The sequence below is a fragment of the Xyrauchen texanus genome, chromosome 37 (assembly GCF_025860055.1).
Source record: "Xyrauchen texanus isolate HMW12.3.18 chromosome 37, RBS_HiC_50CHRs, whole genome shotgun sequence".
Lineage (NCBI taxonomy): Eukaryota > Metazoa > Chordata > Actinopteri > Cypriniformes > Catostomidae > Xyrauchen > Xyrauchen texanus.
The window spans coordinates 39,415,015-39,440,027 of record NC_068312.1 but is presented as its reverse complement, the minus strand read 5'-3'; the positions used below and the strand labels follow the sequence as shown (position 1 = coordinate 39,440,027).

The window sequence follows — 25,013 nt, the reverse complement described above, 5'->3', positions numbered from 1 at the left end:
ACTCGCTCGGTCACACGCTGATTGTCAGTCTGTGAGTTTCTTCGTCTGTTATTGTTGAAGATGCAGGAGGACAGAGAATGTCCACCACTGCCAGATGCTGCTCAGACGGGCTTCACAGAGCTGGAGGATGAGGAGGATCTGTTCGTCAGCACCGTGAGCGAGATGAAGGTGAGATAATCGTGTTCAAGTGCATCAGAACGACTCAAACATTCACTCTGATGTCTGATGCGGTGATTTACATGAACTTCTGCTCTTACGGTGTCTATAGTTTCATGTTCATGTCTAGTGAAACATCATCTATGTCTGTTTATCTTATTCTGACATATTTCATTGAATTTCATGAGCGAGTAGAGGGCGGAACGCGCATGCGCATCACGGGCGCCCCGCTGAACGTCAACACTGCGTCACAAGAGCGCAGACACTCAGTGTTCGCGCTGTCACGTCGACAGATCTTTATCATGTGCGAATTTAAAAACAGCATTTATTAAAAGTCATGTTTCAGCAGCCTGTTTTTATGCAAACATACTGTTTTAGAGCACATGATTATTATTTTTATTAAGATCCACTAGTGTTGAAATTAATGTTGTTGTGCATCTGGCTGAAGCTCACAGTAATGCATTGACGGAGGTGGTCATGTGATCTTTAGTTAATTTAAACATGATCAGCAGATTTTAAACACAGGCGGGCAACAGGAAGACCTTTAACTGTCCTGTTCATACTTCCTGTGTTTCTGGTCATGAGCTTCTCTTGTGAGTGAAACGTGTTTATGACAGAAGAATCGGTTTTCTGTTCAGCTGCTGCCTTTGCGTGTATGTGTGTAAAACTTTAACTTAAATTATTTCATGATCTGCTGAAGTTTTTCATGGAAGGACAAGTTAAGCTCAGTCGACAGATTTTGTGGCATAATGTTGACTACCACAAAAATCAATACATAAAAAAAGCACAAATGTGTGTTCCAGTGAGACACTTCTAATGCAAGTCAATGGGGATTAATCTGTAAACATTAAAATACTGTTTCACAAGTATAGACACAAGACATAAACAATATGTGTGTTAACATGATTTTACTGTCATTAAATCACTTAATAACCACATCTGTGTGAAGATAGAGACCATGTATACTACTTGTTGCCATGACGACATAACACTGTAAACCTGTAATTCTGGTAAACAACGATTCAAAGAACTTTACAGCTGAAATAATACACGAGTTTAACAGAAGAATTAATGTAAGTGTTTTTATAAAATTATAAGCTTCACATTTTTGTCATTAAAGCAGGAAATAAAAACAAAATGTTGTTCATTCGGGTTCGTTCTGAGCAAAAGCTGCATTTTTCATTCCAGGTCAGAAAAGTTTCCCTGTGTGGTGGATTGAACATTATAGAAATCACAAGCAGTTCATTAACAGTTAGTAGTATAATTGTAATTACAGATAAAACCCGACAGCATTAAATCTGTATTAATGCATCATAACGAACAATAATTCAGTGAAAACAACTGAGAAATGTTCTTTTGACCTTTAATAATGTCTGTCTTGTATCTGGATTAGTCGTGCATGGACAGTATATGTGTATTTATACATGGTTGATAAAAGATCTTCATTCTCAGAATGTTCCGGGATCAATCGACAGAATGTTGATTACCACAAAAATGAATTTAGTCTCGTTCCTCCTTTTCTTTAATTGTGTGTTCCAGTGAGACACTTCCAATGCAAGTCAATGGGGTCGATATCTAGAGGGTTTAAAGTCAGAAATGTGGCGCTTATAATTTTATAAAAGCACTTACATTAATTCTCCTGTTAAAACTTGTGTATTATTTCAGCTGTAAAGTTCTTTAAATCGTTGTGTTAACTGGTGCATTGTGTCGTCATGGCAACAGTAGTATAATTGTCTCTATCTTCACACAGATGTGGTTAATAAGTGATTTAATGACAGTAAAATCATGTTAACACACATATTGTTTATGTCTTGTGTCTATACTTGTGAAACAGTATTTTAATGATGTACAGATTAAACCCCATTGACTTGCATTGGAAGTGTCTCACTGGAACACACATTTAAAGAGAAGGAGGAACGAGTCGAAATGACATTTGTGTGTTAATAATCAACATTAATCTCTTGAGAGATTTCGTTCTGAAAGACCATTTAATATCATTCACTGAAGAAAATATTATTTTCCAGAAAGTTCTTATTTATTTCCGTCTGTAGTTTCTCTAGTGCAGATGAAGGTTTTGGGTGGATGAACACTTTCAGCTGTTTCCAGAAAATGACCTGCAAATTTCAGGTTAGGGGTCACGAGTGAACACGACCTTTCTGAAAACACAATTTCCCTTAATGAGACGTTCTATCATTCCCTATAGATGCGCACACGGATGTGTGTGTGAACCGCACATGTGCTGGATTATTCAACACGTTTACGCTCATTTACCTGCTGCATGTGTGAACGGGGATCATGTCTGTACTGATGTTTCCTATCTGGGAGGTTTTATCACATGACCACGTTAAATGTGCAGAATAAAATGTTATTGTGGAAGAGTTTAAATTAAACTGCACAAAGAAACCCAATTATTGTCTGTCCGATCAGTTACTGTGATCTGTTTGTGGTGAACCGAATGTAAGTTCATAAGACTGAGAGAATTAAGAGTAATGTTTGTTTTCTCTTTTGCTCTGAAAAGGCCAGTTCAACATCTCCAGAACCTGCTCGCCTGCCGACAGAACACATCAGCAGCAGCTCTAATGGACCCAAACACGAGCAGATCTTATTAGACGACGATCAGGACGACCTGTTTGCTGGTGTGTCATTTAAAGAAACGGTTAATAACGAGAAGCATCCGCTGAGCACTCATGTCAGTGTATTGATCTCTGGTGTTGTTGAAAGTGTTTTTATTTCTTACGTTTGTGCAGAAGCCACAGAAGAAGTGTCACTGGACAGTCCAGAACACCAGCCGATCCTGTCAGACGGCCCGTCACCCGCCATCACCCCGGTCACACCCACCATCATGATCAACCCGAGAGTGGACGCGGGCATCTTCGACCGATCGCCGGATAAGGTGAAGGGCGTTCCCTGCCAAACTAGCCTTTTAAACTTGATTATTGCTTTAAAACGGTTATTACAATGTAATTACAATGTAACTAACATGTAATAGTGTTTTATGCATATTTCTTTGACATGGCTGTTGAATTTCTCACAGAAGCAGATTTGTTTAGAATCATTTAATGCAAATGCAATCTCTCGCTGACAATTTTACTCTGTAGGATGAAGATGATGAAGAACACGGGGACACATTCGACATCCAGATATCCGTGTCTGACCCTGAGAAAGTTGGTGAGAATCAGACGCCGTTAATCGTCAATAATCTGAATATTTAATCTGAACTTCTGTAGTTAACGGAGCTGCTCTACGTCATGAGACGACTGTTTGTTGGTTCTCTTGGTGTCGGTCGTAAAATCAATAGATCCTTTCAAATGTTATTCTGAACTCTAAATTCTAAATAATATCAAGCTATAGAAAGTCTGATTATTTTCATCAAATAGTTTATGATGTTTACAGGAGTGTTGATTTATTCATGTTTATGAGACGTTACATCATAAATGATCATAATTAATTCAGATGTCCAGCATCATCCAATCACTGTCAATCATGTTCAAATAAAACATTATAAATGTTGAATCTATGAACTGATGATCATTGAGTGTCCAAACATCATCTGCAGCCTGAAACTGAACTTATGATCCGATTTTAGGAGTGAACGCACTTAACTGCATAGAGAGATATAGGATGCTCCCTTGCTCCCTATTTAGTGCATGACTTAACCTCCAGTGTGCTGTCTGTCTGCACTGGTCTCAGAACAGTTATAGGAGAGCTATAGGATGCTCCCTATTTAGTGCATGACTTAACCTCCTCCAGTGTGCTGTCTGTCTGCACTGGTCTCAGAACATTTCATACCCTCCCTAGCAACCGGGCCAATTTGGTTACCCCATGTGACTCTACCCTCCCTAGCAACCATGCCAATTTGGTTACCCCATGTGACTCTACCCTCCCTAGCAACCGGGCCAATTTGGTTGCTAAGGAGACCTGACTGGATGAATTTACTTATGTTAATGAATATAACCGTATTGTACAGTGATAAAATAAAATATAACTACATTTATATTTAAAATGAAGTGAAATGACCCACAGATGTGTTCATGTTGATGTGTTATTTGAATATATGGAATAAAGTCCCATTTTCCACGTATGTGGACATCATGTTTATCAGCGCTGATGCATGAAAAATGAACGGATTGTTTAAAGCTGCACATCAAATGAAACTAGAGACGCTTCTCTTTACAACCAAACCGGTTTAAATTAAATAACTTAAAGAGGTTTATGACCAGAGGCACTTTTGTTGGCGCTGCGCCCGTAAGAGCACTTCTCGGAAATCAACGTCATGCTGTTGTGTCACATGACTCAACGCACCAGAAGTTTAACCCTTAAATGACCGTGTAGAGTGTTGTGAACAGTATTCAGTAGGTTTACATTCATTTAAATTATGCATTGCATATAGCAAAGCCAAAGTACAATGTCCACACATGTGTACACGGGGTCACACAAGGTTAATACATGAAAATCAAAAAACATGTTCAACTCCAAACATCATCTGTGTGTTTGTTTTTTGTTTGTCATATCTAGGTGACGGCATGAATGCGTACATGGTCTATAAAGTGGCGACCAAGGTGAGAAAACGTATAAATGCCATTTAAATTCACAGTTGTGCTCATTAGGGCTCGTGTCATTGGTGTGTTGGTTGTGTGACTCCACAGAGCAGCTGCTCCATCTTCAGCAGAGACCAGTTCTCAGTCAAGAGGAGATTCAGTGATTTTCTGGGATTACACAGTAAATTAGCCTCTAAGTACATACACGTGGGATACATTGTGCCCCCTGCGCCAGAGAAAAGCATTGTGGGTAAGATCTCCATGTGTGAAAATGTTCTGTCAGATATATCCGTCTCTGTGAGCATGTTTATATATTCATGTCTGTTTCGTCTTCAGGAATGACGAAGGTGAAAGTTGGGAAAGAGGATTTGTCATCTGTAGAGTTTGTAGAGAAAAGAAGATCTGCTTTGGAAAGGTATTCAAAAGAAATGACCATTATAATCGACGAGCACATTTAATCTCATATAATCTCTGGCACATGTCCAGTTTAATATAAGTTCAGCTGGATATTCTGCATTTGTGACGGTCAGTTATCATAGAATATACTCTCAACTCGTGCCTAAAGATGGGTTAACAATCTGTCAGTTTAAACGGCTGAAACTGGTTTGTTAGCTGGTTTCTGGTCTCCCACACCAGCTGAAAAGATCCCCAAACCCTCCAAATCCAGCAAACCAGACCGGCCTGAACAAAGCAAATGCTGGTCTGTTCAACTAAAAAGAGAGAAGACTTGAAATGTCGTAGAGTTGTCAGAATTAATGCGTTAACGTGTGCGATTAATTGAAGAAGTTTAATTAAAACGGAAGGTCCTTATTGTGATGTATTTCTGAGTGAAACGGCTGAAGGGCGGAACTGGAGCTAATCCATCAGTTGTGACTGCCGATGCGTACCAGAACAAAGTCCGAACTGAATGTTAGTTTGCAGTTGATACACACACACACACACACACACACACACACACACACACACACACACACACACACACACACACACACACACACACACACACACACACACACACACACACACACACACACACACACACACACACACACACACACACACACACACACACACACACACATACACACACACACATACACACACACACACACACACACACACACACACACACACACACACACACACACACACACACACACACACACACATACACACGTACACTCTCACACACAGACACACACATATACACACACACACAGACACACTCACACACACATATACACACACACACACACACACACATATACATACACACATACACACGTACACTCTCACACACAGACACACACATATACACACACACACATACACACACATATACACACACACACATACACACATATATACACACACACACACATACACACACATATACACACACACACATACACACATACACACGTACACTCTCACACACAGACACACACATATACACACACACACACACACACACAGACACGCACACGCACGCACCCTCTCACACACACACGCACCCTCTCTCACACACACACACACTCATACTCACACACACACGCACCCTCTCTGTCACACACACACTCACGCACACACTCTCTCACACACACACACGCACCCTCTCTCACACACACGCGCACACTCTCTCACACTCACGCACCCTCTCTCACACACACACACATACTCACACAGACACACACAAACACACTCACACACCTTCTCTCTCACACACACACAGACACACACACTAACGCACCCTCTCACACACGCACACACACACACACTCTCACACTCACGCACACTCTCACACACACACACTCTCACACACACGCACCCTCTCTCACACACACACACTCTCACACACACGCACCCTCTCTCACACACACACACTCTCACACACACGCACCCTCTCTCACACACACACACTCTCACACTCACGCACACTCTCACACACACACACTCTCACACACACGCACCCTCTCTCACACACACACACTCTCACACACACGCACCCTCTCTCACACACACACTCTCACACACACGCACCCTCTCTCACACACACACACTCTCACACACGCACCCTCTCTCACACACACACACTCATGCACACTCTCACACATTCTCTAGAATCACATGGGGTAACCAAATTGTCCCGGTTGCTAGGGAGGGTAGAGTCACATGGGGTAACCAAATTGTCCCGGTTGCTAGGGAGGGTAGAGTCACATGGGGTAACCAAATTGGGCCGGTTGCTAGGGAGGGTAGAGTCACATGGGGTAACCAAATTGGCCCGGTTGCTAGGGAGGGTAGAGTCACATGGGGTAACCAAATTGTCCCGGTTGCTAGGGAGGGTAGAGTCACATGGGGTAACCAAATTGGGCCGGTTGCTAGGGAGGGTAGAGTCACATGGGGTAACCTCCTCGTGGTGGTGATTAGTGGTTCTCTCAATGGGGCGTGTGGTGAGTTGTGTGTGGATCGTGGAGAGTAGCATGAGTCTCCACATGCTGTGAGTCTCCGCGGTGTCATGCACAACGAGTCACATGATCAGATGCGCCGATTGACTGTCTCAGAAGCGGACGCAACTGAGATTCATCCTCCGCCACCCTAACATGCATAAATAAAAAAAAATAGGGTCCATTTTGATTTCATGTCAGCTTTCTAAACAGTATCTATCCTTACTAAGATGACCTCTGTGATATTCGGTTTAGTCTGAATGTAACACTGTGAATATCTGTTCTTTAAACGACATTGTCTGTCTTCTCCGTCGGGCTGAATGTTGTTTTTATTTATCAAACATGAAACGAGCTGGTGTGTAAAGATCACTCGTGTTCTGGTCTTTTGTGGTTAAAAGGTTAAACAACAAATATTAATAAATGATGATGGTTGAGCTCAGGAGAGAGCGCTGCTGTCAGCGCCGCTGGTTTTCTCCACAGCGTCAGCGCCGATCTCCGGTTTGACACGTCTGGCGTTCTGTACGCCGCTGTACTGCTGGTTTTGCACAAACTGATGAATCGAATAAAAATTAAAGTTAAGTGAGGCCCTGGCATTTCTGTGCCCTTTTATCAGCGCGTTGACTGACGTGAAGGTCAGCGGATTGGACGTGTTTCCTGCCGTCAGCGCTCAGACTTCATCTGTTAAAGAACTGAATCCTGAAGTCAGACACGCGAGAGATCATTAATGCCGAAAACACTTTCCATTCATCCGGTTCATGACCCGTGTTTGTGTGTGGCAGGTATCTGATGCGGACGGTCAAACACCCCGCGCTGCTCAAAGACCCGGATGTTGTGCAGTTTCTGGAGAGTTCTGAGGTAAAATCACAATGTGTCACTGTAAAACACTTTAAAGCTTTTCAACTGGATTACTTGTTAATGTGTTAATGACACATAATGTTGATTATTAACACAAAAATACATTTCTAATAAAGTGTTCCAATAAATAAAGTGTCTGTGAGACGCTTACAATGGAAGTCAATGGGGCTGGAACGAGTAGTCAGCGTTATCGACAACGTCGACAGTAAATAGTCGTTATCTCGTTGAACGCAACATGAGATCACATTAAACTCTGATGATGATGATGTGCGAGACTGAGGAGAGGAAGAATTACACCGATCACAGTCCAGACACAAACCTCTTCAGGTGTTTCATCACAAAGTATGAGCGAATTATTGTGCAAAAGTAAATACAGACGCGCTCATCGTGGAATAAAGCAGAACCGGATCTGGCGTTCCGCTTGAGCAATACCTGCATGTATAAAAGCAAACAACCTGTCGTTAATACATCCTTTATTAAAGTTCAAATAATAAGGAAGTGCGCCACGTGAAGGAGGAGAGATTGAGACTGATGCACTCTTAGATATACTGCAGAACTAATGTTAGTTGAGAAAGTTGAATACAATATTTAATATTTTAACAGGATACTTAAAACAAGATACATTTACCTGAGAAGCAACATATCAGATATTTACACGAGAGAATATGTGGAAAACACGACAAACACGCTTGTCATTTAGAGATATTAATAAAAGATGATTTTGTCCTCTTTATTGTTATTAAGCACGTTTAATTCAAACATTTTAAGTCGGGCACAAGCTAAATAATCAGTTAAGAGCTAATGATTAATCGTTGCAATAATCACTGAATAGTCAAATAATCTTTCTAATAATAATTAGATTTATTCAATTATGAAAATAATTTTTAGTTGCAGCCCTAAATGGAGTACATTTTTGGAGGCTTTAAAGAGCGAAATATAAAGCTTGTAATTTTATAAAAGCAGTTACATTAATTCTTCTGTTACAACTCGTGTTTTATTTGAGCTGTAAAGTTCTTTAAATCGTTATTTTTGAGATGTTGTCGTCATGGCAACCAAGTAGTAATATTGTCTCTATCTTCACACAGATGTGGTTAATAAGTGATTTAATGACAGTAAAATCATGTTAACACACATATTGTTTATGTCTTGTGTCTATACTTGTGAAACAGTATTTTAATGTTTACAGATTAAACCCCATTGACTTGCATTGGAAGTGTCTCACTGCAACACACATTTAAAGAGAAGGAGGGACGAGTTGAAATGTATTTGTGTGTTAATAATCAACATTATGACACGAAAACTGTCGATTGAGATTAACCCGGAATATTCCTTTAAAATCTGAATTGGTTGGCCAAAAAGTCTCATGTCATGCATCCCTAAACAAACACAATTATTCAGTGGGGTGCATTGCATTATTTGGCTTTAGAATAGTTTGATGAGAAAACACTTTTAGGTCACGACCCACCGGTTTAGAAACATGATAAAGATGTTAATATCTTATATTACCCTGCCTCAGTGGTTTCCTCTTATTTGATTTTGGTACAAAGTATCAAAGTTCCATTGAATTCTGATTCTGCGCTCATTCATTTCCTTTTTAAATGCAATAAATGGTGACCCCCCAAAATTGCTTTGGCTCACGTCATGCCCCTGAAAGCCCCTGAACGCCCCTGAAAGCTCACAGCGTCTGTGTTAACTATGTATTATTGAAGACTTGAGCAATTGAAATGGCTAAATGGTCCAGGGGCAATTGAAAGCTATTTTTGCCCGCGGCCCTCTGAGAGTTTCCCTGTGTGAGATGTAGTAAATTAGAGCCTGCATTGAAATGTATAGGACTGGAGAACGTCCCGTGTGCTCGCGGTGGAGGGGCGGGGCTTCAGGGAGGGGAAACGCTCCCTGTGGGATCTGAGCTGCGGCCTGTTAACCAGTTTGTTTGCCCTTATTTGTCATTTTATCTCAGCTGCCGCGAGCGGTTAGCACACAGGCGCTGAGCGGAGCCGGCATATTGAGGATGGTAAACAAAGCAGCCGACGCTGTCAACAAAATGACAATCAAGATGAATGAATCGGATGCGGTAAGGGTGTGATTTTTACACTTGAATAATGAGATGAATTAATGAGCTGCTCGCTGCCTCCAATCCTGAGAGAGCGAGAGAGAGAGAGAGCGAGAGAGAGAGAGAGCGGGCAGGGGTCATGTGACACGGCTGTGGTTTGGACTCTAGTGTTCCTACAGGACCGATTGCAGTTTGTGCACAAAGCTTTTATAGTTCAAACTGTCCATCACAATATTCCACATTTATCAGTCATTCCTGTAGGGGACAGCGGGTCTAGTGTTTCCTCAGGGTAAGTTTATTTTATAAGTCAGTTTCTGTATAGACATGCATTACTGCCCAGGAAAAAAAAAGATACAATTCAATTAACACACATTGACATTTTGGGGCACGTTGTCACAATTTGGAACTTCCTACTAAACCAGCAGTTTAGGTTTCATGTGAAGCACGTGTGGCGGCTTCACGCTATTCTCCATGCTTAACTTACTAAGCGCCCCACTGAGAGCGAGAACCACATTATAGTGACCACGAGGAGGTTACCCCATGTGACTCTACCCTCCCTAGCAACCAGGCCAATTTGGTTGCTAAGGAGACCCGACTGGAGTCAATCAGCACGCCCTGGATTCAAACTCACGACTCCAGGTGTGATAGTCAGCGTCAATACTCGCTGAGATGCACAAGCTCATTCTGATTGTAATTTTCATAGTTACTTAAATATTACTATAGTATGATGATTATGATTTTTGACAAATCTATGGTAACTACAGTCTACAATATTATTATAGTAAAACTATAATAACCACACAATTATTATTTTTATTACCATAGTTTCGTTTTCCTTTATTATCAGATATTAACGGCGGATGTTTACGGCGGATGTTTACGGCGGATGTTAATAGCATATGTTAATAGCATATGTTTTATAGCGGATGTTAATAGCATATGTTAATAGCTTATGTTAATAGCGGATGTTAATAGCATATGTTAATAGCGGATGTTAATAGCATATGTTAATAGGGGATGTTAATAGCATATGTTAATAGGGGATGTTAATAGCATATGTTAGTAGCGGATGTTAATAGCATATGTTAATAGCGGATGTTAATAGCATATGTTAATAGCGGATGTTAATAGCGGATGTTAATAGCGGATGTTAATAGCATATGTTAATAGCGGATGTTTTATAGCGGATGTTAATAGCATATGTTAATAGCGGAGGTTTTATAGCGGATGTTAATAGCATATGTTAATAGCGGATGTTTTATAGCGGATGTTAATAGCATATGTTAATAGGGGATGTTAATAGCATATGTTAATAGGGGATGTTTTATAGCGGATGTTAATAGCATATGTTAATAGCATATGTTAATAGGGGATGTTAATAGCATATGTTAATAGGGGATGTTTTATAGCGGATGTTAATAGTATATGTTTTATAGCGGATGTTTTATAGCGGATGTTAATAGCATATGTTAATAGCATATGTTAATAGGGGACGTTAATAGCATATGTTAATAGGGGAAGTTAATAGCGGATGTTTTATAGCGGATGTTAATAGCATATGTTAATAGGGGATGTTAATAGCATATGTTAATAGCATATGTTAATAGCGGATGTTTTATAGTGGATGTTAATTGCATATGTTAGTAGGGGATGTTAATAGCATATGTTAATAGCGGATGTTAATAGCGGATGTTAATAGCATATGTTTTATAGCGGATGTTTTATAGCATATGTTAATAGCATATGTTAATAGCATATGTTTTATAGCGGATGTTAATAGCATATGTTAATAGCGGATGTTTTATAGCGGATGTTTTATAGCGGATGTTAATGGCAGATGTTAACAGATGTTTAGTGCAAACAAGAATATGCACTCATTTCTGTGTGGCTATTAACATCTTAATAGGATTAACAAATAATAGGAATACACACTATATGTTGTGTTATATGTGGTTGAAATAGAATAAATTGTACACAGTGTGGATATAATTGTATCATAGATGTGTTACATGTGATGTTTTGAATTTTTTTGTAACATGAGGGGGTTACGCGCATAGCGCGCTCGTGAAAATAGAGCCCCAAATCTCATTGTTAATGAGATAAAGCCCTTATGACACATTCCCAGTGTTACAACTAGCCCTAGTCTCCCCTATATATGCTTAAAAATAATGAAGAGAATTTGAGACATTCTGAGAAAGATTAGCATTACAGTGTGTGTAGTGATCGTAGTATTTGAGATTATGATGATCTACTCATTGTTTGGAGAAAGTGGTTTATATTACTTTTCTGTATTCATGTGTTGGTTTATAAAGTGGTTTGAGGACAAACAGCAGCAGTTTGAGAATCTGGACGTTCAGCTGAGGAAACTTCATGCCAGTGTGGAGTCACTGGTGTGCCACAGGAAGGGTAAGATACATTTAACACAGACATAACATACAAAGGGTTGTGCTTTACTGCGAATATAGTCATGGTGAACCTGTTAACACACACACACACACACACACTGGAGATGTGTGTTTACATTTATTGTAAATGAGAAACACAGTTGAAAGAAATTACAGAAATTATGAAGAACACAATAATAATTAAAACAATACAGCCACAAGTGACTATTGTAAAATAGGATTTTCTTAAGTTATAGCGCCCCCTAGCATAAACGAAACTCGTTATGTTACCTCAGAGTGTTCTCTTGTCCATCTGTACAATTACAGGCTAATTAGTCAAATTAGGCCATGTCCGACACATATTTGCTTATATCTTTGGAACGATTTGACACATCATAATTCTTTTGATAACATTTTGTCAGGAGGGTCTGTAGATGATGTATACCAAGATATGTGATAATTGAGTAAACGGCCTAGAACCTAGTAGGTTTTTCGAATACATTGAAATTGTAATTAAAAGTTTCTTGTGGAAATGGAAAGTCAAGTGACCATATCATTGTGGGGCAAAAATGCGAATTTGCTAATTGTACCGCCACCGTGTGGCCGAATGTCACAGAATTTGATATGCAGCTTTGAGTTGACACCCTGCTTGTGCATCGTAATTTCCATAACCCTCGGCCATTCCCAATACGAGTTATAAGGTGCTGAAATTTGATTGGCCGGCAGCCATTTTTTTGAAGTTATGTAATTTTTTGTAGTGCCTCCTAGTGGCAGAACTTTACGAAACTTTGCTGCCGGACGTTAATGGCGGACGTTAATAGTGGATGTAATTTGATTGGCCGGTGGCCATTTTTGTTAATTTGTTGAATTGATTTTTAAGAATATGTTAGCATTTGAACTTTGTCGCTCAAATGGCTGCAAAGTTATGACAGTTGTTTTTTTGTTGTAGCACCCCCTAGTGGCAGAACTTTACGAAACTTTGCTGGCGGATGTTAATAGCATATGTTAATGGCGGACGTTAATAGCATATGTTAATGGCGGGCGTTAATGGCGGACGTTAATGGCGGACGTTATTGGCGGACATTATTGGCGGATGTTAATGGCGGTCGTTAATGGTGGATGTTAATGGCGGACGTTATTGGCATATGTTAATGGCGGACATTATTGGCGGATGTTAATGGCGGACGTTATTGCATAAGTTAATGGCGGACGTTATTGGCGGACGTTATTGGCGGACATAATGGCAGATGTAATTTGATTGGCCGGCGGCCATTTTTGTTAATTGGTTGAATCGATTTTTAAGAATATGTTAGCATTTGAACTTTGTCGTCAAACGGCTGCAAAGTTATGACAGTTGTTTTTTGTTGTTGTAGCGCCCCCTAGTGGCAGAACTTTACGAAACTTTGCTGGCGTCTTCTAAACTTCCTGTTGACTATGTGCACCGAGTTTGGTTACATTTGATGTTTGCGATGAATAGATATTGACCAATTACTCAAATCGCCTTAAACCAAAGGAATTTTATCATTAATATCTTCGGAATGATTTGACGTACCAGAAATATTTTGATAACTTTTTGTCAGGAAGGTTGACGTATACCAAATTGTATGCTGATCGGAGTTACGGTCTAGGAGGAGTTTGAAAAAGTCTGTTTTTCCAAAATTCTAAATGGCAGAAATATAGATGGAAATTATAGATGGAGATTTACAGTTTTGAGGGCTTGACTCAAGGGATCAGCGCAGTAAAAGGGTTTATTATAGCACCACCTAGGGTCAGATGGGTGCGCATTTGTGCGTCTGAGTAGTGAAGGGGATTTGGGACCATCCTGCCACGTTTGGTGTCTCCACGACTTACGATCTCTGAAGCCTAGACACTTTTAGGGCAGAACAAAAGAAGAAAGTCAGTACCATTACAACAGGGTTCCTGCAGTGAATAACTGACCAATCAGCATCTATTTTATAATGATTGATTAATCTGTCATTACTAATAATAAACATCTGAGGCCATGAAAAGTTCTGCAAACATTGTCCTGATGCTTCACTCTCTAAACGGCAGAGCTCTCTGTGAACACGGCATCATTTGCGAAGAGCACTGCGATGTTGGGAAACTCGGAGGATCACACGGCGCTGTCGCGGGCGCTGTCTCAGCTCGCCGAGGTGGAGGAGAAGATCGATCAGCTCCATCAGGAACAAGCGTACGCTGACTTCTACCTGTTTACTGAGCTGCTGGGAGATTACGTCAGACTCATCACTGCAGTCAAAGTGAGTGGACGTGTGCTTGATCCTTCCTAAAACTCCCATGATCCTCCGCTGTGGTTTACTTGTGTCTGCTGTGTCTTGTGTTTCTTTGGTTCATCATAAGCAAGTTTGCGACTAAAGCCCCATTTATTTAACCCTCGGTAACATATAAACCTTTGAAGACATCTACTGTGAGTTTTGCAGTTGTAAAGTGATGATGCTTCAGTAGGTCAATCACGATTCTTAAATCCCAAGATTTCTCTCTCTCCCGAACTGGCGTCTCCGGCTCCCCTTTATCTCTCTCTCTCCCGTTGATTAGTTGACTCCTCACCGGCTGTGCCTCACGGCCGCCGCCTCATCACAGTCCCCTGTATAATTAGCCACATTAGTTAAGAGAGAATTTATTTATATGTAACTGAAAGCACAACGGATATTAAACATTAACTGAAATACACCAAAATGAACCAGAATCAGTCACTGTGATTTCAGCGTCTTTATCAAAGGTGTCACTGGTACAATGACAATGAGCTCTGCGTGGACCGCACACTCCCATGATGCACTGCAAATGATGTCATCGATTCCCTACACTCTCAAACTACTTCTGTATCTGAATAGTTTGTGTTGGTTGTGTTTGTTTTTGATTCAATCAGTTTCCTCCCACTGAGTTGTGCTCATCATGTTCTCACACACGTCACATGTCTCCGTCAGGGCGTGTTTGACCAGCGGATGAAAACGTGGTCCAAATGGCAGGACGCTCAGCTGATGCTGCAGCGCAAGAGAGATGCTGAAGCCAAACTACAGTGCGCCAACAAACCCGACAAACTCCAACAGGCCAAAGACGAAATCAAGGAGGTGAAACACTTTCAAATGCTCCAAATGTTTACAGCAGGGGTGTCCACACTTTTTTGTGTGATGATCTACTTTTAAATGAGCAACTCAATCAGATCTACCAAGTAAAAAAAACACAGTTTCATTTAAAATAAGAAAATGCTTGTTGGGACTACTGCATGTATCCCTACATGGAATTCATCTTCTAATTAATAAACAAATATATAATAATGTTCAATGTTGATATCATTCAGTTTTAACACTAAACCCAAAACACCTACAGCACAATAGATTACAATAGTCAGCGCATTTACCAGTAAATACTGACCAGGCCATGTTTTGTTTATTCGGTTGCCATGACAACTAGGTTTGCGCATGCGCGCCTTCCACGGACTTAAAACAGAGCGAGGTTTTGTTTATTCGGTTGCCATGACAACTAGGTTTGCGCATTCGCACCTTCCACGGACTTAAATCAGAGCGAGGTTTTGTTTATTCGGTTGCCATGACAACTAGGTTTGCGCATTCGCGCCTTCCACGGACTTAAAACAGAGCGAGGTTTTGTTTATTCGGTTGCCATGACAACTAGGTTTGCGCATTCACGCCTTCCACGGACTTAAAACAGAGCGCGAGGTTTTGTTTATTCGGTTGCCATGACAACTAGGTTTGCGCATACGCGCCTTCCAAGGACTTAAAACAGAGCAAGGTTTTGTTTATTCAGTTGCCATGACAACTAGGTTTGCGCATATGCGCCTTCCAAGGACTTCTGAGAACAGCGCGCGAAATTGCGATGCTACTGCCCGGTTTTGGCAAAACTGAATGGAATCAGACAGACCTGGTTGTCATGGCAACTGAATAAACAAAACATCGCCTGGTCAATATTTACTCGTCAAGTGCAAGTTAGACAGAAACTAAAAGAAGGAAAGACATTATATTTATTTGTATTAAAATTTAACGAAAGTACATTTAAATTTTGTGCGATCTACCAGCATTGCTTTTGCGATCGACCTATTGGGCACCCCTGGTCTAGATAAATACATACAGTAACTGATATTTGTGACAGAATCCCCATGAAAACCGTTGTGGGGAAATACTCCAAATTTGAGAGAATTCTGAAACGTTTGATGTTCTATCTCAGGTGTGTGTACAGTAGATAGCGCTCAGCGCTGGGGTTGATGGGAGATATTTAGCGGGTTTCCTGTCCGTCCCTTCATTCATATTTCCATTGACCGCTGCAAGAGATACAGTCCTTGATTGTTTAAAGCAAACACATTATCAGCCTCTTTAATTTCTGCATTTCCCCCGTCACGCCCCCCACACAGGACATTGAGGAGGTAGGACCTGCACTTTGATTTGCTGTTTTCATCACGTCTGCTCATTTGCATTCATATGCCACTTATAGGTTTAATTGGTCAGTTCCGTGTTTTAATTCCATGAAAAAATCTTTATTTTTCATACTTGTAAAACACTTACAGTGAGTGTGATTAATGAAGTATTTCACTGTTCAACTGCTTGTTACGTAAACGGCATTTTTATATTTGAATGTTCATGATCTGACGTTTTATTCGTAGTTTTTAATGCCGCGTTCACTGTAGTTCAGCGCCCTCATTTCATGAATCACGTTTAGATTCATCAGACGCCTGCTGGTGTCATAATGCACATGTGTTTATTTACTCTTCTGGAGACACTGTCAGAAACACACACATTTATAGCCTCCTGTGTGTGTGTGTGTGTGTGTGTGTGTGTGTGTGTGTGTTCAGTGGGAAGGTAAAGTACAGCAGGGTGAACGAGATTTCGAGCAGATATCAAAAAACATCCGTCGAGAGGTGAGCAGGTTTGAGGTGAGTTCTGCTGTCAGGATATTTTTAAAAGCACGGTTGAAATCAAACTCTTGTTCCTCTGACCCGACTGTCTCTTTCTCTTCACAGAAAGACCGAGTGAAGGATTTCAAAGTGGTCATCGTTAAATACCTGGAGACGCTAGTTCATAGACAACAGCAGGTATCTGTTTAATCAAGAGTGTAGAGGAGACCGTATGTGCGGGATAGCACACTAACATGCTAATTCTGCACATATTAAACACACTGTATACTGCAGGAATAATATGTGCATTTGCTGTGTGCATAGAGTATATGTGTATATATATATATATATATGGGTTCGTGGGCCTTCTCTGCACATCGCGGCGCTGTTTCGTGATCTGTTCTGTGTAACGCAGCAGTTCATTTTAGCTTATCACGGACCATTCGGCCCGCTCTGTTCTCCCGATGGCGAGTCCGCACCTGATCGGCCCCAAAGTGTGCCGTCCCACCGGGAAAATGGCCCAGTATGCCAGATTACCAATCCAGCCCTGATTAACTGCTTATGATTTCTATACGGATCATTCCACCACACTGGAAAAAAAATGCATTGCTTATTTTCCCTTATTTTGGTGAGGCAAGTGGTTTATTTTGGGCTAGTTTTTGTAGACCTGGTCGCTCGTTTCTCTTGAGAGATCTGGCAATGCTGCAATTGGTATATCAGATCCGTCTTAAATCACGTCCTGTCACTTTAAGAAGAACGTTATTAACCGTTCTATTATTTCGTTTTAACCGGTTACCTAGGGAGGATAGAGTCACATGGGGTAACCAAATTGGCCCGGTTGCTAGGGAGGGTAGAGTCACATGGGGTAACCAAATTGGCCCGGTTGCTAGGGAGGGTAGAGACACATGGGGTAACCAAATTGGCCCGCTTTCTAGGGAGGGTAGAGTCACATGGGGTAACCAAATTGGCCCGCATTCTAGGGAGGGTAGAGTCACATGGGGTAACCAAATTGGCCTGGTTGCTAGGGAGGGTAGAGTCACATGTGGTAACCAAATTGGCCTGGTTGCTAGGGAGGGTAGAGTCACATGGGGTAACCTCCTCGTGGTGGTGATTAGTGGTTCTCTCAATGGGGTGTGTGGTGAGTTGTGTGTGGATCGTGGTGAGTAGCATGAGCCTCCACATGCTGTGAGTCTCCGCGGATGCACAATGAGTGTCGTGATAAAATGCGCGGATTGGCGGCCTCAGAAGCGGAGCAACTGAGATTTATCCTCCGCCACCCGGATTGAGGCGAGTCACTACGCCACCACGAGGACTAAAGGTGCGTTCACATACAACGCTAAAAATAATTTCACCTTGCGCTGCTCGCACGAGTTTGACCGCTGGATTAAATTTGTGTTTAAACTCGCGTTTGAGCGAGTAATGTGAACTCGTGAGTATTCCCCCTTCTGGAAAAGGACAGGAGGCGGGGCTTCTACGACAACTTATCTTTCCGCCATCAACCATGGCCGATATCACAACGATTGCTGCTCTGTGTCTGTTGTGGAAGTCCCAGATATGTTGATGTTGTGTCATTCAGTTCCGGGTGTCCACACACCGCTACAACCATTTTCTCATCCATTATTCCAGATTTCTCGTCAGTTCGTCAGTGACTTCCGGACAATCTCAATGCTGATAGGCTTTCGCGACAACACGTCATGCGGATATTTCGCTCGATTTGAAAATTTCAAGTTGAACGTTTTCATTTTGCGCCATTCACTTCATTCGCACCGCCCGCCGCAAATTCGCGTCTTTGCGTTGACTTTGTATGTAATTGTGCGAAACACTCGATTCGTGTTGTATGTGAACGCACCATTAGAGCGCATTGGGAATTGCGCATTCCAAATTGGGGAGAAAAAGGAATAAAGAAAAAACGAAATATCATGTTAATTTCCAAGATGATGGAACTGAATCACGTGCAACATAATGAGGTCAGGTGCAACAATGTAGCACGTTTGAAGCAGCGATCGTCCTATAATGCTACTGTGTCACTTGCTATTTGTAAACAATAGTATGCAGTATACAGTGTAAATTGCGCCGTAATAAGTTAGTATTGTAATCCATCAGTGCATGTACAGTCCTGCAGTAACTATAATAAGACTCATCATCTGTGCTAGACACTTTCTGGATGTTTCTTGTCATGTAGACGTTGTCACGTTCATTTAGTGTTTCTTTTGTCTCTGTGTTTCAGCTAATCAAATATTGGGAGGCGTTCTTACCTGAAGCCAAAGCGATTGCGTAATCGGACACAAACTCACCTCGACTCGGCATCTTTATTCTCCGTTCATTTGCACTACAGTAAACATGACATGAATCTTTCCAGACTTTGTAATGTTCTGGTGTGTAAAGATCACCGATGTGATTTATTCAGCTCTGGGATTGGGTCACGCTTTCATTTCACATGTTTTATCCATGGAAGTAAAATATCTTTCAAATCAAATAAAGATGAATCTCTGGTTTAATGTTGGCAATGATCCGAAAGGGGAAAGCCTTCTGAAGATGAATGTTTTCTGCTTTGATTTTTCTTGAATGTAAAGGACCGCATTAGTACTCCGAATCAGTATTTAAGAGTATTTTTAATCATCAGTCGATCAGCTTTTCAGCATGCGCTCTGGACTCTGGTGCTTTGACCTATATACAGTACATATGTATATTTTTTTATTTTGCTTTGTAGCCTGAAAATTTTGAAGTTTGAAAATTTCAGTTGATTCATTGTTCAGATTTTTTAATCAAGTATTTTTACTCAACTGTACATTCCTGTTCAACAATATCTGAAAGCTAATAAAGGAATGAATCAAAGTGTCTGAAGTTAATTTCAAGTTTTTCAATGTAGTTTCACATTTATAATAAAATCACAAATGTATTTTGACCAGTGTTTTGTAAATTACTCAGAAATTGTAATCCACTAGAAACTACTAATTACTTATTTAAAATTGGAATGAGATTATTTTTCTGACTACTTAATTGGAAAAGTAGTCACATTACAAATAAATAAGTTTCTTTCTAAAAACGAGTTTTTCTGTTTTAACGAATTCAAAATAATGACAATATTTCCTCGTTCATTGTCGTCGTCCTTTCAGCTGTTACAGAAACACAAACCGACGAACAGATGAACATAATATATTCTACTTAAATGTTATTTCAGAAATATGTGTAATTTAAGTCATTTACTTAAAAGTAATGAACTGAATTCAACGTCAGTAACTGTAATCTGATTATAAATTAAAAATTGTTTTTTTTTACTAAATTAGATTACAGTTTCAGGGCTTCAGACTTCGACTAAAATGGTCACAAATGCAGCCAAAACTAATTGATTGCGACAATAACTTACAAATAATTTACAACGACAGTCGTGTTGTGTGCGGTTTCGTCAGATATCATGTTGAGTTATTGACGTATTTAGAGCGCGTGCCAGTGTGTCTCGCGCCACTTTTCAACCGTTCTGTTTCTGATGATCTCGCTGCACCGCACGTGACGCAACAACAAACACAGCGCGAGACAGTCGTGAACAAATGACTAATTTCAACCGGATCTTTTTCATGAATCAGCTGAAAAGAAATGGTTTCAACTTTTTTTTTTTTTTTTTTTGCAAGGGAATTGTTTATTTTAATCGGTTCATTTACACTCCGATTTTTTTTTAATCGACTCACTGAAATGAATCATAGTTCCAAATGATAAACATTTATTTTTATTTTTTTTATTAAATATCACAAAGCATAAAAGCAATGCAGATAAACATGGAAAAAACAAAACAAAAAAGACAAAGATGCACAAATACAAATAATTTGCCAGGGTAAAGAAAAACAAAAACAATGCATTTACTTTAAGAGGACAAAAAGGATGAATATAGAGATACAGTGTTCAATGCTTTGGGATTAACAGAGCTTTGGATAGTTTCCATGTATTTATTTACATCATCTTTGAATAGAGAAAAGAGGTTTAGAGCCAGTACAGGTTTGCTTATGTATGTGAAATTTAGCTAGAAGGAAACACAAATGAATGATGTAATATTGTCCTGTTTTCTCTTTTGAGTAGTCAAACAAACCAAAGAAAACTTACAAAATAAGATTGGATAAACATGAACAAATCTGACCAAAATGTCTCTGTGTGGGTACATTGCCAAAACAAGTGAAGGACATCTTCCTCAGGAGCGGGACAGAAACAGCAATTCACTTCAATGTCTGACTTGTATCTCCTAAGAAATATTTTGGTTGGGTAACATTTGTGAATTAATTTAAATGTTATTTATTTTACTTTATTGGTAAGCAGACTGATGGTTTCAACTCAGGAGCTCAGGTTAGACGTTTGAATCAGATTCACTTTTTCAGCGAATCAGCCGATAGTGTTCCCACAACCGGAAGCGCAGAAATTTCAAAATAAAAGTCCCGTGCGTATTTCGGGCTTTTGTATAATTAAAAGTCCCGTATTGTGTAACAATTGGAGTAGCACAATAAACAACTATTGCACAAGGCGCAAACTTTAACTGATGCTCAAGAAGTCAACACACTACTATATGCATACTATACGTTATGTAAATATCTGTAATGTACATTCTGAAGAGCAGTGCTAAATAAAAAAATCGCACATTTATATAAATCATGAAAGGGGTGTGAACAATTATGAGATAGAGTTATGTTGTCAACTATAAATACTGTTTATTAAACCTCTAATTAATGGGCTATCAGCTGTCTTCTGCTTTCTATCTAAATTGATTAATTCTGTGGTTTGGCGACTAAAAACAGCCATTTGGCTCCTTAATGTTTCAGTTTAGGCTCTTTAGTAATATTGTTAGTCTGGAGTCCTGTAATTACTTTGTAATGACATTCCACCCAACACTGATTGTGACCAGAGATCTGGCGGTCATGGAAAACCTGGAAATGTCAGGGAATTATATTATGTAATATTTAAATATTTTAAAGAATATGATGTTACATAAGAAATTATTTGAATTTACTTCTTTGTAAACTCACTGATTTCATGATCGAGCATGAGATCGTTTTTGAGAAATTTCCATGAACTGTTTTCTCCCCCCACGAGAGTCAGCCGCCCTGTTCAGTTCATGTGAATTTAAAATGCTAAAATGTCTCCTGTCACATCTCTACTTAAAGTCACTTAAACAGAGAAATAAAAGAGTCTGTGTTCTTGACAAGGTCCCGGCGAGCATTTCAGCATTCTGCATATACGTCAAAAACCCCAGTGCTCATCCTTACCGCCGCCTGTGTCATATTGACAAGCTGTCATAATGTGCCGCTGCATCTTTTTAAGAAAGATCATTATGAAGGCTGTCTGTGTCCCCTCTGTAGGGCACATACTGCAGAACTCATCTGAATGTGTGATGTGCTCATTTCTGCTTTTACTCACAGGTGTTTCTAATAAAGTAGATGTCTGTCTCTCAGGTCACATTTCGCTCGGGGGTCTGGGTATCTCAGTGAGTATTGACCCTGACTATCACACCTGGAGTTGTGAGTTTGAATCCAGGGCGTGCTGAGTGACTCCAGCCAGGTCTCCTTAGCAACCAAATTGGCCCGGTTGCTAGGGAGGGTCTGGGTATCTCAGCGAGTATTGACGCTGACTATCACACCTGGAGTCGTGAGTTTCAATCCAGGGCGTGGATTGGGCAAATTGGCCCGGTTGCTAGGGAGGGTAGAGTCACATGGGGTAACCAAATTTGCCCGGTTGCTATGGAGGGTAGAGTCACATGGGGTAACCAAATTTGCCCGGTTGCTAGGGAGGGTAGAGTCACATGGGGTAACCAAATTTGCCCGGTTGCTAGGGAGGGTAGAGTCACATGGGGTAACCAAATTGGCCCGGTTGCTATGGAGGGTAGAGTCACATGGGGTAACCATATTGGCGATCAATGTTTTAGATTGATGCAATAATCCATGTAAAACACAGGAGAATACTAATGCATGCAGTCGAGACTCGAGATGTAGACGAGGAAAAAAAGAAAATAAAAAAGAGAGAAAACGGGTGCGTGAGATGAAATACACACAGTTGAAACAGGAGAAAGTGGGAAAACTAAGCATGCAGTAAAATGATTTAAGGATAAAACAATGAACGAGAATAAGAATAAGCAATGTTAAGCAGGCTAGCAATCTACAAATGCAGATGTGCAGGTGACGGCCTGTGCATGCCAGTGCAGCTCCTGTCTACTTCAATGGGGAAAGACCGAAATCTCCAAAACGTTTGGTCAAGTTTACAATCAAACAACATATTTCAAATCAGCAATAAAATCTGATGTCGCTGGAATCACAAGTTGTGCTTCTTGACCTCACGTTACGCTAAAACACACAATTTTCCGGCTTGTATTGCTAATGTGCATGCATGTTAGTGAGTTGATTGACATCCGATGTCTGCATCTAAAAGGTGATTGGCTCTTTTACCTGTAAGGCGGGACTTCCTTTCTACATCCGTTGACCTTTGGGTGTTAGAGCCTCTTGGTTGAGTGTTCCAATTTCTCCCATTCTTCCAAAGAAGTGGCCCGTCTCTGCTAAATAATCTCTGCTAGTACTTGTGCTTTGTAATGGAAAGTGCTCAAGCGCTCTTGTGTTGACCACCTCAGGTGACACGCGCTCATGTTCGAAAAACGCTGTTGAAACATTCCAGTTAAAACGGTTTAATATGTATAGTATTATATGAGACCTCTTACAACGTGTTTCGACTTTCTAATTATTCAATTAAAGGAATATTTCGGGAATTATTTATATTGACAGCATTTGTGTCATAATGTGTATAAATACACTTACATTAATTCTCCTGTTAAAACTCGTGTATTATTTCAGCTGTAAAGTTCTTTAAATCGTCGTCATGGCAACAGTAGTATAATTGTCTCTATCTTCACACAGATGTGGTCAGTAAGTGATTATATGACAGTAAAATCATGTTAACACACATATTGTTTATGTCTTGTGTCTATACTTGTGAAACAGTATTTTAATGTTTACAGATTAAACCCCATTGACTTGCATTGGAAGTGTCTCACTGGAGGAATGAGTGGAAATACATTTTTGTGGTAATAATCAACATTATGACACAAATACTGTCGATTGAGATTCTCTCGTATTGAACCTGAAATATTCCTTTAATTGAGTAATTTCTGAAATGTAAGATGAAAAAAACACTTCCTGGAAATATTAATTGCATAAAAAATGGGACATCAGTAATAAAAATGCTTAATGGGTTGAAATGCCCTCTGGAGGTGAATATTTAAATTAACTTCAGTAATGATCTGTATTTGAAGAGAATCAGCCACAAAACAGAATGTATTGACTGAACGAAACAAACTGAAAACTCACACACCCAACACACACACACACACACACACACACACACTATACTCACACACACACACTATACTCACACACACAATATACACACACACACACTATACTCGCACACACACACACACACACACACACACACTATACTCACACACACACTATACTCACACACACAATACACACACACACACACATACTCACACACACACACACACTATACTCACACACACACACTATACTCACACACACACAACACACACACACACACACTATACTCACACACACACACACACAAACACACTATACTCACACACACACACTATACTCACACACACAATATACACACACACACACTATACTCACACACACACACACTATACTCACACACACTATACTCACACACTATACT

At 40.3% G+C, this 25,013-nt stretch overlaps 2 protein-coding genes across 2 annotated transcripts in view; both read left to right on the top strand.

The window, feature by feature from the left end:
* On the top strand, positions 1–20,142 carry LOC127630376 (sorting nexin-2-like). Its single transcript, XM_052107829.1, has 15 exons — positions 1–168; positions 2,675–2,792; positions 2,904–3,049; positions 3,255–3,324; positions 4,672–4,715; positions 4,803–4,944; positions 5,031–5,109; positions 7,918–7,993; positions 9,951–10,064; positions 12,356–12,449; positions 14,480–14,685; positions 15,370–15,513; positions 17,247–17,327; positions 17,415–17,486; positions 19,516–20,142. Exons 1-15 carry the CDS (start codon positions 61–63, stop codon positions 19,564–19,566), a joined length of 1,545 nt encoding a protein of 514 aa, XP_051963789.1. The 5' UTR covers positions 1–60; the 3' UTR covers positions 19,567–20,142.
* Positions 1–25,013, top strand: part of LOC127630389 (uncharacterized) — a 320,692-nt gene that overhangs the window by 57,691 nt on the left and 237,988 nt on the right. The window lies entirely within an intron of this gene.

Excerpts from the sequence above, each read along its gene's own strand:
- LOC127630376 (XM_052107829.1), top strand. The coding sequence starts at position 61 with ATGCAGGAGGACAGAGAATGTCCACCACTGCCAGATGCTGCTCAGACG. Across the intron at positions 4,716-4,802 it reads TCTATAAAGTGGCGACCAAG|AGCAGCTGCTCCATCTTCAG; the intron begins GTGAGAAAACGT and ends GTGACTCCACAG. Across the intron at positions 4,945-5,030 it reads GCCAGAGAAAAGCATTGTGG|GAATGACGAAGGTGAAAGTT; the intron begins GTAAGATCTCCA and ends TTTCGTCTTCAG.